This window comes from Cricetulus griseus, chromosome 2, assembly GCF_003668045.3.
Source record: "Cricetulus griseus strain 17A/GY chromosome 2, alternate assembly CriGri-PICRH-1.0, whole genome shotgun sequence".
NCBI lineage: Eukaryota > Metazoa > Chordata > Mammalia > Rodentia > Cricetidae > Cricetulus > Cricetulus griseus.
This window is the reverse complement of record NC_048595.1, coordinates 178,933,667-178,947,763: the sequence shown is the minus strand read 5'-3', so window position 1 is coordinate 178,947,763 and position 14,097 is coordinate 178,933,667. Positions and strand designations below refer to the sequence as shown.

General features: G+C 39.5%; 1 protein-coding gene across 1 annotated transcript; it reads left to right on the top strand.

Annotated features, from left to right (window-relative positions):
- The first annotated feature begins 272 nt into the window (after window positions 1–272).
- LOC100762377 (interferon-inducible GTPase 1) lies at window positions 273–10,341 on the top strand. Its single transcript, XM_027400947.2, has 2 exons — window positions 273–412; window positions 7,390–10,341. The coding sequence occupies exon 2, from the start codon at window positions 7,411–7,413 to the stop codon at window positions 8,665–8,667; it is 1,257 nt and encodes a 418-aa protein (XP_027256748.1). The 5' UTR covers window positions 273–412; window positions 7,390–7,410; the 3' UTR covers window positions 8,668–10,341.
- Window positions 10,342–14,097: the final 3,756 nt, after the last annotated feature.

Genomic DNA, 14,097 nt, shown 5'->3' with positions numbered 1-14,097 from the left:
TGAACTCTAATGGGTCATGAAAGATCTAACCTAGTTAATAAGTGGCTTCTGGAGATCCTCTCACTTGCTAAGCCATAGGATAAAATGCAGCTTTGTTATGACAAGACCATTTCCACTTCCTTGAATTCTGGAATCAATGAAGAGAAACAAAAGTGAGTTTAGTTTCACTTTCCTGTTCTTGTAAATGTAGGAGATTCTGGGATGAAACTGGACCCACTCTCCTCTGTGATTGGCTCCACACTCTGGAGGTGGAGACAAAAGCCAAAGAATATACAAGTGCTACTCAACTTCCTCATTTCTGTTGAAGAAGCTGCTGTTGAGGTCAGAGTGAAGGAACTCAAGTGCAACAGCAGCCAAGGACTATTCCTCTGTCCCGAGAAGGGAGAGCATCCCCTGGACTCAGGATTGTCTGGTAACTCTACATTCAGATCTGACTTCTCGCCCTCACTGTCTCCTAGGGATCCCGTGGATAACAAGAATTGTAGAGACATATCCTCAGAGCTGGGACCCTCAGTTTGGAATCTAGGGGTCTTTGATTGGAGGCAGGCAGGGGCTGACTTACAGATGTTCTTAGGTAACCATTCAAGTTTAGATGGACCTGAAGTAAATAACCAAGTTATTGTTTAAATTTTGCCTAGTTGTTTTGGTTTGGGGTTTTGTTTGTTTTGAGCACCTCTACTACCTAGAATAGAAGAAAATTAACCTTTCAAGATATATGTTGTCAAATGTCACTATAGAATATATGAAAAATGTTGTGCCTCAATCCTGCTACTTCCTAGTTCTCTTTTCTTGCCTCTTTCTGTGTAGTTCAGCATATTTACTCTAAATTCCAGTGGAATCTAGACTGGGGTGAAAGATGCACTCTGTAAGATTCTTCTGTAACCTGCCGGGAAAAATTAGGATTTGGGTTTTTTTAGAAAATATTTTTATTTACTATATGATAGATTCATAATCTACATAACATCTTTATCATCTTAATCCACTATTCCTCTCTCTTCCCACACTTATTCCATCTAGGATCCTTACTCTTCCCCAATATTGCCCCATGTTTTCTTGTCTTTTTTATTTTTAAATACTCCACTGAATATAATCAGGATCACTGCATGTTCTGGTGTGGGGTAATTTACTTGATCATGGGCCACCTTGTAGTAACCACATCTCTAAAGAAAAATGACTCTCTGTCCCCCACCAGTCACTAATCCTAATATCTCCTCTGCTAAGGAAAAGGTATCATGTACCCATGGTATGGTTCACACTGAAATATGGACAGATCTTGTGTGTAAATCTCCTGCAGGAAACACCAGCTGGCATGAGTTCACCTGTGCAACTGCCATGAGGCAGTCAGAAGATTGCCCCTGCCCCATCCTCTGTCTCTTGCATGTTGTTTCCTGAAGCTGGTTCAGATGGGGGGTTGTTAAAGAAATTTAGGAAAGAGCACTCAACCGTCACTTGTTCTCACCACTTTGACTAGTTATGAGAGTGTGCATTAAACACTACTCACTGCAAAAACAAGACAAGCAGCAGAAAAAACAAAAACCTTGTCTGGGCGAGGCTGAGAATACCAGGAATATCTGGTATAATCAGAAATATTTAGAAGTTATCTTTGCCAGCATGCCCATTTATCAAAACAGCAGTAGTAGAAGCTTTGGGGCACATTTTTAGGGAACCCTCCTTAACTTCATGGTTTTAATGTACAGTTGGAGTGACAATGAAGAAATTCATCCTTTTGTAATGATTGATATTTCATATTGCTATTATTTGTTGTATTCATATTCAGTGCAAGACATTTAAGAAAAGTTTTTTGTTGTTTATTTTCCTTTTCCTTCTTAGTAGTTCTTTGAGAATTTTGTACAGTACATTTTAGTTGTTGTTTGGATTATATTCATTTTTTCATTTTCTGTGCACTCCTGTACTGGAGCTAGGTGCCAAAGTGCAAGAGCATGCATTTGGGAGTCAAAGAGCAAATTGTGCGTCTTGGGATTAGAACTCAGATCACCAGGCTTAGTGACAAGAGTCCTTACCTGCTCAATCGTCTTGCTGTCCATAGACAGTTTTAGAGTGTACATAATTAAAACCAGGAATGGGGACCAAAAGGATGGGAGGATTTTGTAAAAAGATTCCCCCAGAAACTTCTGTCTTGATAGCTTTCACCAGGCTAAATACAGTAGATCCAGGCTCCTTATTGCTCAGATAGATGTAACTATTTTAATTTTTTCAGGGTGCAGTCAGCTTTTGCAATTGGCCAAATTTATTACCAAATAGTTAATTTGAGAAGCTATCAGAAAAGCTTAAGTCTGCCCCCCACCACCCCTGTCTCCATTAGGTTTATGTGAGGCAGACTAAGGGTAGAACCTGGATGTCTATCCAGATTAGGAGATGAGTAACAAAATTCAGAGGGGACCCTGGTATTTATTGGGAATTGCCTTGCAAGGAGACCAGGAGCTGAACAGCATCCTTACCACCCTGTAGGGTCACCATTTTTCTGAGTATGGAGAGCAGGCTTTTGGCTTTGTGGCCATTGTTGCTTAGTGCTCTGTTTTGTTGCTATCAGTGCTTGGACTGAAGGCCTATCCCTGTCAGCAGTCAGGCTTTCGGGAGGAAACAGAAATAGTTATCTTAAGGAAACATAAAGCTTAGGAAGTTTTGCCAAAAAAAGTTCATACAAATTTATGCATTAAAATATCTAATCCCATAATATTATATAAAAATGTATTATCTAATAGACATGACTTGTTGTTAGACTCAGTTTTTTATAGCTTATCACAACCTTTATATTTTATTTTATTTTATTTTGGGGGTGTTGAGACAGGGTTTCTCTGTGATTTGGAGGCTGTCCTGGAACTATCTCTTGTAGACCAGGCTGGTCTCGAACTCAGAAATCCTCCTGTCTCTGCCCCCTCCCCCCCAGTGCTGGGATTAAAGGTGTGTGCCACCACCGCCCAGCCACAACCTTATGGTTCTGATGAATGTTGTTTCAATTGAAGTCTACTTTTGTAAATGTCACCAAAAGCAAATCAGTATCTTAAGAGAACCTTGTGGATATAAATAAGACTAGATTTTAGATTTGTATCAGTGTAGTGAACTTGACCGTAGGAATTTTAATAACTAACTATAGCTAACTCAGTTATACACATACACATTTTTTACTCCATACTCATCCTCTATCTTAGTACAAACCCAATTTAAAAATTCTTTTCCTTCAACATTTCTAAAATCATAACAGCATACTTATACCATTTTAAACATTTTTTTCTCCTACTTATTGGATCTTTTTTGCTTTTTTTAGTATTGTAAGATATGTATAAACAACTTTTAGGTAGAAAAGGTATTTGTTACCCTGTCAAACTGGGAGGACTATGAACTGATTGCTTAATCTTAACGTCATAAGTATAATCAGATTTGTCAGAACAGGCCCTAAGAGCTGTTACCAAAGCAGAGGCTATGCCCCCCACACACATTGCAGCAGCAGACACTGAATGGGGACAGACAACAGAACATACAGATACCTTAAATTAGAGGCTACAGAGCTCACACCCTAGGAAAACAAACCAGAGTAGATGTGTGCTTTTAAATTTGAAGGCAGTGAAGATTCAACTCGGACAATTTATTGACCTTAATAAACTTAAACAAAGCTGTGGATGTCGTTCTGGGCAGTGGCTGTGTTCAGTTTCCAGTTTTCCTTACTTGTGCTAGGGCTGCCATAGCCTCTGAGTAAAAGCTTTGTCTTATGGAGAGTTCACCATAATAGTTCCAGCTACAATCTGTCTTAGGAAAGCAAAGAGCATTGGGAATTATTAACCCAATGGCCAGCAGCCCAGAAAAAAACACACATCAGCAATTCTGAAGGTAAACTAACATTTCACCAGCAAATCTAAGTTATGTGTCAAAGATTTATTTATGTTAGTTATGTGAACTAAAAAGCGTTTAGAATACTCTAACGGTTTTAATTTAGCTGAATGTCCTCTACAAGGCACTTTGGTGCCATGAAGCATATATGAGCATAAGCATACATGTAAACATAACACAATATACATATGCATATAATCATACATCAAATACATTTTAAGAAAACCAAAAATTTTTTTGTTAAATTTATCCTGTCAGGTTCTTTTTAAAGTCTTCTGCTCTGATTATTTTTTTCCAGTATCACTAAGTAAGCTTTAATCTTAAATCTATCCTTTAAAAGTTTGAATTTTCAGTTGAAGCAAATTACAAAACTTATGTCTCAGTATGTAATATTTTAAACAGGATGACTAAACAGGGTGTGGGATGAAGCTGAAAAAGTAATCAGTGGACATGAAAACTATTTTCTTTACTCGGTTGAAATTTTGACTTTGGTGTTTACACGGCTAACTAAGTTGTGACACATCTGAATGTTGTGGAACATGAAAAGCAAATCATCCAATCAGTAAAACAAACACAGAGCCCCACCTTTCCCACTGTGATGCCTTTACACAGAACTATAGGAAGAGAAACTCCATCTCTGTACCATTAGGAAAGATCCAAGGAATGGGGTTCAAGAAGCACACTGGGCAGACTGTTGTTTGAGTAATTTACTTGTTACAATGGTTTTAATGCTATAGATGGACAGGCAGACAGCAGCATGTCAGAGGCTCTCAGATCAGGCCTACATGGCAGAGTGGGAAACCCTTCTTATGAGTTCAGGGTGAGGTGTTTCTGTGCCATGTGATTGATGAGAAGCCTATAGTGTGTGCTTGCAGTCAAGCATCTATGGGTGGGACGAGGGGCAAGAATCTATGGGGTGGGGGGGACAAGAATCTAGGGGTGAGGTGATTTTTGTCATGGAAACCAAATCACTATGATTTCTGAAATGATCACAGTCCAAACAACATGAAGTTGCTTTATAAAATTCGGTGGCACTGGCTAATATTCTAGATTGCTAGAAATTAGGCCCAGGATTTCTTCCACTGTCCAGAAACCTCTCTAGAAGAGCTGACTTAAGGGTCCTACAACACTGGCTAGATGAGAAAAACTTCTGAAGATTCAGAGAGGCCACAAAGCTTTCTCAGGACCAGCAGGCTATACAAGAGCTGAAATTCAGGTCCCTAAGACATGTCCCTTCCTGCTTTATCTCTAGCAGTGGAGAGGGGCCCTTCCTAAGATGCCCCCCTTTAGTTTAACCAGCAATAAAAACCCAGTGCACTGACTTCACATTTTTTGGAAAGTAGGGATTATTTTGGCTCACAGTTTAAGGATGTAGTTAGCCATGACCAAGAATGTATGAATGTGACCAGGGCTTTATTTGGAAATAGGGTCTTTGCAGGTGACAGAGTCAAGTTGCAATAGGGTTGCTAACATGAATTCCAGCTCAATATGACAGTATCCTTACAAGACATTTGTGACTTGGACACAAGACACACATATAGAAAAAGGGGGAAGATGAGAGTGAATCACAGAGAACATCATGAGACATGAGGACACAGTGGAGGTGATGTTTCTGTAAACCAAGGACTGAGTTCACATCTTAGTGAACTCAAAGCCAAATAAACGAGCCAAAGGTAACATAGTGGAGAAATACTTATTACCTATGTCAGGCAAAGCTAGCACAGGTGTTATCTCCAAAGTAATGCTCTATTTCACTTCCCAATAAGGAAGCACAGAGATTTTAATCATAGGGTCCATATATATTCATATAGGGGTAGGCCAACTTTTAAGCATGTTGGCTTTAGGATTATATTCCCTGAGCATACTCATTCTAAAATAATGGACAGAAATGCCCCTGGGAATCCCCAGATTTCACAATAACATTTTATCTGTCAATGAGGAAAAGGATAGTTTTCAGGTGTTGAATGAAGAAATCTGTCCATGAAGGTGCCAGCCTTGTTTAGTCAATAAAGGACTGATACATGTTCTTGTCCTATCTAGCCATCCATACATGGAGGCTGACCTCACATTACTGCACAGTGTTCAAGGTACCCAAAGATTTTCATAGGAATGCCAGTGGCTTTACCTGTTTTCTATCTCATGATATTTTCTTGTGTCCAGATTTTACAGAAACCCAAGGAATTGAGTATAGTGGCACCTGGAATTTGATAGGCCACTTTGCTTATGTCCTGTTTCCTGGTTTGAAGGACACTGTGAACTATGAAATACTACATGAAAAACTACCAGGGGTTCTTATTGCTGTAGAACTGAAATATACATGTCCATCTACACCTCTTGTCCTCACAGCAGCTGGCCTAGTACCTTCAATTTATCCTTTTCCCACTGGGATATCCATGAAAGCAAGCCTCTGAATATAACCCAAATGTTGATACAGATTGCCAATTCCAAGTTTCAGAGATGCAATTTACCTATATTAACTCAGTCTACTGTTTACTCTTTCTCCTGACTCCTGCACATGTTGTCTGTGTTCATTTGTAATGCTGCAGATGTCTGCCTTGTAACATCTGTTACAAGTATCCACTGGGATCGGTGATATCATAGCAGTTCTTTATCTCACTTGGCTATTGATTCAGTTGTTTAGGGAGGCTAAATGTCATCAAAGGAAATTGATCCTAGGACACATCTGTATGGCATTGGACTGGTAGACACTACACTCCACACAAATATGCATTATACTTTGCAAAGGTTGGTCCCATTTCATCTTAGAAAGAGGCTTGACAGGTGACTGTCAATGCAACTCTTTATTGGAAAAGTGTTATAGAAAGGATTCATTAATAAATGTTCAAATGAAGAGATTTCACTCACAGAAAAAATTCAGAAAGTTGGATATGCCAAGCAGATAAATAAGAGCCTGTTTGACAACCAGAGGCCAGGAAGTGTGAGGGGTCATTATCAGATCTAAGCAGAAGGAATAAGAAGGAAACATTTCACTTAATAATACCATGAGTACTAAACAGTTCACTAAGGCCAAATAGCATAGATTACAAAGAATGATGGATACAGGTAAAGTCAGCCCAATAGGGAGGCCATGATCTGATACAGCTGATTTATACTTGAAACTAGAAGGTGAAGGGCCTCTGATTATGTAGGCTTCATTGCACAGAGGCACAGAGCAGGCTGAAAAGGTGAGGTGAATCTGTGAAGAGACAAGGAGAATAGATCATTAAACACTCATGTGATGGTCTCAGCCACCTACAGAAAGAATGTCACTACTGTGTCCCATACATGTGAAATCTAGAGAAGCTAAATTCATAGAGGGTGGTAGACAAAGCTGTGGGGAATTGGACATAGGGTGATGCTAATCAAAAGACACAAAGTCCCAATTGTGTAAATTGAACACATTGGGAGATCAGATGCATAATTACAGCCATTATGGACAGTATGCAGCAATATGCTTTGTAAAGCAGATAGCTAAATGCAAAATGCTAAAATGTAGATCTTAAATTTCATAACATCCTCATGCCCCACCCTTCTTTCTTTCAGTGCCTTTATTTGCTCACAGTCATGGGACAGCTGTTCTCTTCGCAGAATGATGAACGCAATGAAGATTTGGCCTCCAGCTTTACCCAATACTTCAAGAAGTTTAAGACAGTAGACACAATCATTCCTCAGGAACTCCTGGCTTCAATTGGGTCAAGCCTGAGAAGAGGAAATATTCAGGGGGCAAACTCTTCCATTGAAGATGCATTAAAAGAAATTGACAGTACCCCACTCAATGTTGCTGTGACCGGAGAGACTGGAGCAGGGAAATCCAGCTTCATCAATGTCCTGAGAGGGGTTGGGCATGAAGAGGAAGGTGCAGCTGAAACTGGAGTGGTGGAAACGACCATGGAGAGACGTCCATACAAACACCACAATATTCCCAATGTGGTGATTTGGGACCTGCCTGGTATTGGAAGCACAAATTTCCCACCCAAAGACTATCTGGAGAAAATGAAATTCAATGAGTATGACTTCTTCATCATTGTTTCTGCCACACGCTTTAAGAAAAACGATATAGACCTCGCCAAAGCAGTCAGCCTGATGAAGAAGGATTTCTACTTCGTGAGAACCAAGGTGGACTCTGACTTAAAAAATGAAAAGGAATTCAAACCACGAACCTTTGACAGAGAGAAAGTCCTGCAGCAGATCCGCAACAACTGTGTGAAGACCTTTCAGGAGAGTAACATTGAAGAACCACCAATCTTCTTGATCTCTAACAAACATTTATCTGACTATGATTTCCCAATCCTGATGGAAAAGTTGATGAATGCTCTCCCTGTACACAAACGACACAATTTTATGCTTTCCTTGCCTAATATTACAAGTGCAGCCATTGAAAGGAAGCGGCAGTTTCTGAAGCAGAGGATTTGGCTCGAAGCCTTTGGGACTGACCTACTGAGTATCATCCCTTCACTGACCCTCTTCATGGAAAGTGATGTGGAGACTCTTCAGAAAAGCATGAAATACTATCGAACAGTGTTTGGAGTAGATGATGCATCCTTGGAGAGTCTGGCTAAGGATTGGCAAGTGTCACTGAATCAAATCAAGGAAAAGATGAAATCTCCTAAGGTGTTTGAAAATACAAAGAAAGATACAATACAAGAAAGGCTTTCAAGTCTTTATGAGGAGTTCTGTTTGGCTAATGGACATTTAGTTACAAAGAAGGTTTATGTTAAAGAATTGTTTTGCCTAAAATTACATTTCCTTGACATGGTGACAGATGATGCTAATGCTCTTCTCAGAGAGATATGTTTTAGAAACAACTTGATTTCTGAATAGTCTGAAATCCTGTAGCTGCCAAATTTCAGAATCAATGACAGGGAAAATAAAACAAGGACATTGCAAAATAATATACTGGGTTTATTCAGGCCATATAGAGTTTATCCATACTTAGTGGTCATATATCCACTTTAGCTATAAGGAGGCAATCAGATAAGTGTAAAAAGGCAGAGAGCAAAATTCTATCTTCTCATTTTGAATAAAACCTCAGATCAATTATTTGCAATTTTATTTTAGTTACTTTAATATAAATTATCATCCACTTTTAGGTTTAACATTGTAATGGTTAGTGTTGTAGACAGAATCTAGAATCGCATAGGAGATGAACCTCTAGGCTTGCATTCAGGAAATTATTCTGTTTATGTTAGTTGTGTTGAGAAGCCCTGCCCACTATGGGTGGTATCAATATCAAGATGGTGATCCCTGATTGTGTTTGTGGAAAGAAAGGTTAAGTAGCTGCATATTTGCATTCATCCATTATGCTCTACTTTTGCACTGTGGGTGGAGTGGCACTAGCTGCCACCAGCTACTTCTGTGACCTTGGGTAACCATGGCCACTATAACCTTGAATTTGATACTTGTGTCTTCTCTTGATAGCCATACCCAAGGAGAAACCATACCTGGACTGGAGAGATGGTTCAGTAGATAAAGCACTTGCCTTGCAAATCTGAAGACCTGAGTTCAGCTCCCCAGAGGCCACATAAAGCCAGCTTAGTATCTATAATCCACCCACTCCTATGGTGAGATAGGAGGCAGACACAGAGAATCCTGGAATCTCTGGGGCCAGCTAACCTGCCATATGCAGCAGTGAATAATAGACCCTGACACAAGCAAGTGGAAGGTAAAGACCAACACCCAAGATTGTACTCTGACCACTACATACATGCCATCTCATATTCATGACTGCAATCACACATTCAAATGTACATGCAAAAGTTTTTTTCACTATAAAAATGAAGGAAGGGTTGGGCAGTGGCTCAGTGGTATAATGTTTGCCTCACATGCCTGAGACCTCAGGCTCAATCCCAAGAACTCAATAAAAAGGGTATGGAGTGGGGCTGGAAAGATGGATCAGAGGTTAAGAACACCAGGTACACTTACAGAGGACCTGGTTTTGATTCCCACATAGTAGCACCTAGTAGCTTATAACTCCTGTTCCAGGGAATCTGATATCTTCTCCTGAACTCCACAGGGAAAAGACAGGCATGTGGTGAACAAGTTTACATGTAAGGCAAACATTCAAAATAGTTATGCTTAGATAAAGAGAAAGACAATAACCATAGGGATCACAGTAGCCTTAATAACAACACAAATTCCTAAAAATCGTATTTATTCAGAATCCTTGAGAAAATACTAAAGAAGTTCTCTATTTCTGTGACAGAAAAAGTGTAGATGATGAGATTTCTCTACTTCCTATTGCTGGGTTATTGAATGTTGTGATTGCTAAATGACTGATTAACTCCATATTAATACAAAAAGCCATTTAATAATTTCTTTCTGAAAAAAACATTTGTTTGTGCTTTACATTTCCAAGAATCCATAATAGTTTCACCATGACAGTCCTTAATATTACAATTAATGGTTGATTATCTCATTGTCCATATCCTGGCCTATGTTTTCTCTTCCTTTAAATAAAATACAAATAAATGGTTACATGTGTTGGTAAGACTCAAAGAGAGAGACAGAGTAAATGGGAAAAATTGTTTATAACCAGAGTTGTTTCTTAAAGTTTGGCCTGCTATATTCCTATAGACTAAGAGGGTTAAACAATAGAATTTTGTTCTCATACTTCTAAATGACTGATGTCTGAGATTCAGGTGCCTGTATGGCCAGATCCTCAGTGAAAACATTCTTCCTGGTCATGATTCACATGGCCTTCCATAGTGTATGTGGGCAGAGAATTATTCCCTTGTCATTTCTTCTTATGTCCCTATCATTTGGGTCCCATTTAATGACCTAATGTAACCATACATGCCTCTTAAAAAGTCCTTCTTCCTAGTATGATCCAACTGAGGGGTTGAAATATTAACATATGATTTCAGGTGTGGGGGTAAAATCAATCTGTTATGCAAATTATGCTGGTGGTTCAGTTGCTTTCCTAGAAGAAGCTATGCCACTCATCAACACCAAATAGGCCAAAGTATTTGTGCCATAAGTTGAGATGCAGACTTGTCCAAAAAAAGATGGCTAATGAGAGATACTAGACATTCCCTTCTCTACTTAAGAAATAAAACAAAAGAACAACCAGATGATGTTTGCTGAGAATATTTGGAGAATGCTGGAACACAGTGCACCTGAAAGAGAATTATGAAAAATGGAGACTCCAGAGGGTCAGGTGGAGAAGTGAAGAAAGCACCTTGCATAGTGTGCTGTTGATTCCCGTGAGCTTCTTTGAATGTGATAAATCCTCTCACACCTCAGAAATTGCACATAGTAGAGGCTAAATTGCCCAAATTGGCACCACAGAGTCATGGATTTTTCTGTAAGGCAATGCTATAGCCATCAGTGGTTTTGAGCTCCAAAAGGAGATGTAATGAAATGCACACCACATAGGAACCTCTATTTACATGGTTTCCTCCCCTATATAAGATATTAGTATATGTTGCCACTTTAAGACCCAAGTAGATCACAACTTACCCCAACTTCTATTTATGGTTTACCCTCAAAGCCTGCTTGAGTTGCTCAATCACTGCACCACAAATTGTATGTAACTCTGTCTTTTAAAATACCATCACCCTGTGTGACCTGTGCAGATCAGGGTCTCTGAATTTGTTAGCACATTCATCATATCCTCACAGTCTTCAGTTATAGTTTGTGAAACACCATTGGTTTTCAAGCAGAAACAAAGCCTATGCAGCCTCTAACATGATACCCAATACCTTCAGGAGAATGTATTTTACTGACTAATTCTCCTACCCAATTGGTAAGACACTGATACAGCAGATGTAGCAAAGAGGATCAAGAAATATGGAAATACAAGGCAAGGTGATGCCACCAAGAAAACACAAAATCTTCCATGAATGAATACTGCACAGGAAGTTGAGGAAATGCCAGAAAAAAAAGATAATTCTGAGAAAATTGTCTGAGAATAAAGGAAGTGTATATCATCATTACATTAAAAGTATTAATGCAATTCATTGTATGATTAATGAGAAGTTCATCAATGAAGTAGAGGTCTATCTTTAAAAAAATACTCTATGAATTGGGAGGTTAATGGGTAAAATCTTTTCTCTGCAGGTATAAGACCTGACTTCAGATTCCCAGATTCCAAGTGTGTTTGCTGGATTGATTCTCTACAAGAATAGAACTCATTTGATAGACAAATAAGGAGATAGTTGATAGACAGTTACATAGATACATAGATATATAGATATACATACTGATAGAGATAAAGGATTAGAGTGGTTTGTGTTCCAGTTAGATCAACAATAATTATCTACCATTGGAAAGACCAAGAATCCAGTAGTTGCTCAGCCCATTTGGCTGCAATTCTCAGCTGGCCTCCAGTAAAGACTGGAATCCTGAAGGACTAGGTTCTAATGCCAGTGAAGGAATGAACTTGCCAGTGACAGTAAGAACAAAAGGCTAAGAACAAGAACTTTTCCTTCCATGTCCTTTAGATAGATAAGCTGCCAGCATAAGGTGTGGTCCAGATTGAAGGTGGAGCTTACCACCTCAAGAGATCCAGATTTAGTGTGGATCTTCCAAATACAAATTGTCTAATTATGAAAAAATCATCACAGGTGAACCTAGATGCTTGGGTTTTAGTTAAATCCGGATGTGGTCACAGTTACAACCAAGAATAGCCATCATACCAAGTAAAATCAGATATAACAATGCATTACTGTAAACCCAGTACCAAAGCAGTGAGATGGAAGTCAGAAATAAGAGAATGCATTGAAGCTTGTGGGTCAGCTAGCCTTGCAGATGCAATACAAACAATAAGTGACCCTGCCTCAAACAAGAAGAAAACCTAGAACCAGGAGCTGAGGTTGTCCTCTGTCTTATGCACCTGCACTGTAGTACATGCTCAAACAGGAATACAAACACACACACACACACACACACACACACACACACACACACACACACACACACACACACAGAGGAATGGGGTCTGAAAAAGGCAAGACAAAATTATGTCAAAGAAACACAATGTCTTCTATTTGTCTTTTATATATTAAAGTAGCATAAACCTTGGGTCTAAATAAATCAATGAGTTAATTTAAAACCACAGTTTAGGCTTCAGGGATAATATAGCAGATGAAACATCCCCTCAATATCTCTGTAAATTAAGAGTTAGGGTTTCAAGCATGAGCTACATTATGACAAAGGAAGAACAAACAGAGGGGCTTCAGGGACGAAGAAGCAGGTGCTGGGACAACTAAGAGCAAACAGGAGCAGAACCAGGAACCAGAAAAATAGTGTTGATGGTAAACCAGGAATGTTAAGGACAAAAGCTATGGCCTGGAACACTTAGGAAGAAAAATAAAAGGGTTTGTGTTTAGGTACCAGAAGGCCTCAGTGACCAGAAAGAAAAAAAGGTAGGCCTTTACCTTCTTGGCAGGCTGGGACTGGCTCCCATAAAGCCACACACATTAAGAAACACTGGCCAGGCAACACTGCCCACTCTCCAAGCCTGTCGTCTAATGCAGCAAATTGTTACAAATTTAATTTTGAAAAACAATTTCCAAAAGACCTCTGCCTACTTCAGGAAGATCACCCACAACCCATCCCACAGACAAGGAGCTAACTTTGTGGTAACTGAGGAAAACTACAGGTATGTCCTGGTAACAGTGCTAAGAGTTTTAACTCTGCATAGACAGAGAAGGGAAAAGGGCCCATGCTCAAACTACAAGATGGCCATGTAAGCTAACCTTTCTGGGAACCACTGCATAGATAGATTAATAATAAAACAATAGATGTCAATTCAGAACCCTGGAGAAAGTTGTAGGGAAGGAAAACCCTCTTGCACCACTCCTCCCTTGTTCTAGGCTTTAAACTAGAAAAATTAAGACCTCCAGGAGCAAACTCAGCAAAACAAAACTTGAACTGAAGTGACCTTCCCAGAGAGAGAGCCTTCCATGCCACTCTACATCTTGGGCTGATGGTGTAGATACTAAGAGATGGTGGATACTGAGAGAATTGATAAAATGCCCTTCATGGAAGGTAGTAAATTCAGTGATAATTCATCTCCACACTGCAAAGTACACCCCCACAGATGAAGTGGACAGAGACCTGGAAGATCAAACAAATACCAGAGAGGTGCTCACCTGCTCACAAACTCACGGAAGCAAACACACTTGGGCAAAAATCACAGGTTGCTGACACAAAAGCAGCTCAATTCAAATGCTTGGTTTCACCAGGTGCCAAAGTCATTGCTTGCACATGCAATCACCTCAGACCTTCAGAAAAAGATATTTATGGCTG

Bases quoted from the DNA above. Each gene is read 5' to 3' on its own strand.
- LOC100762377 (XM_027400947.2), top strand. From the start codon at position 7,411: ATGGGACAGCTGTTCTCTTCGCAGAATGATGAACGCAATGAAGATTTG.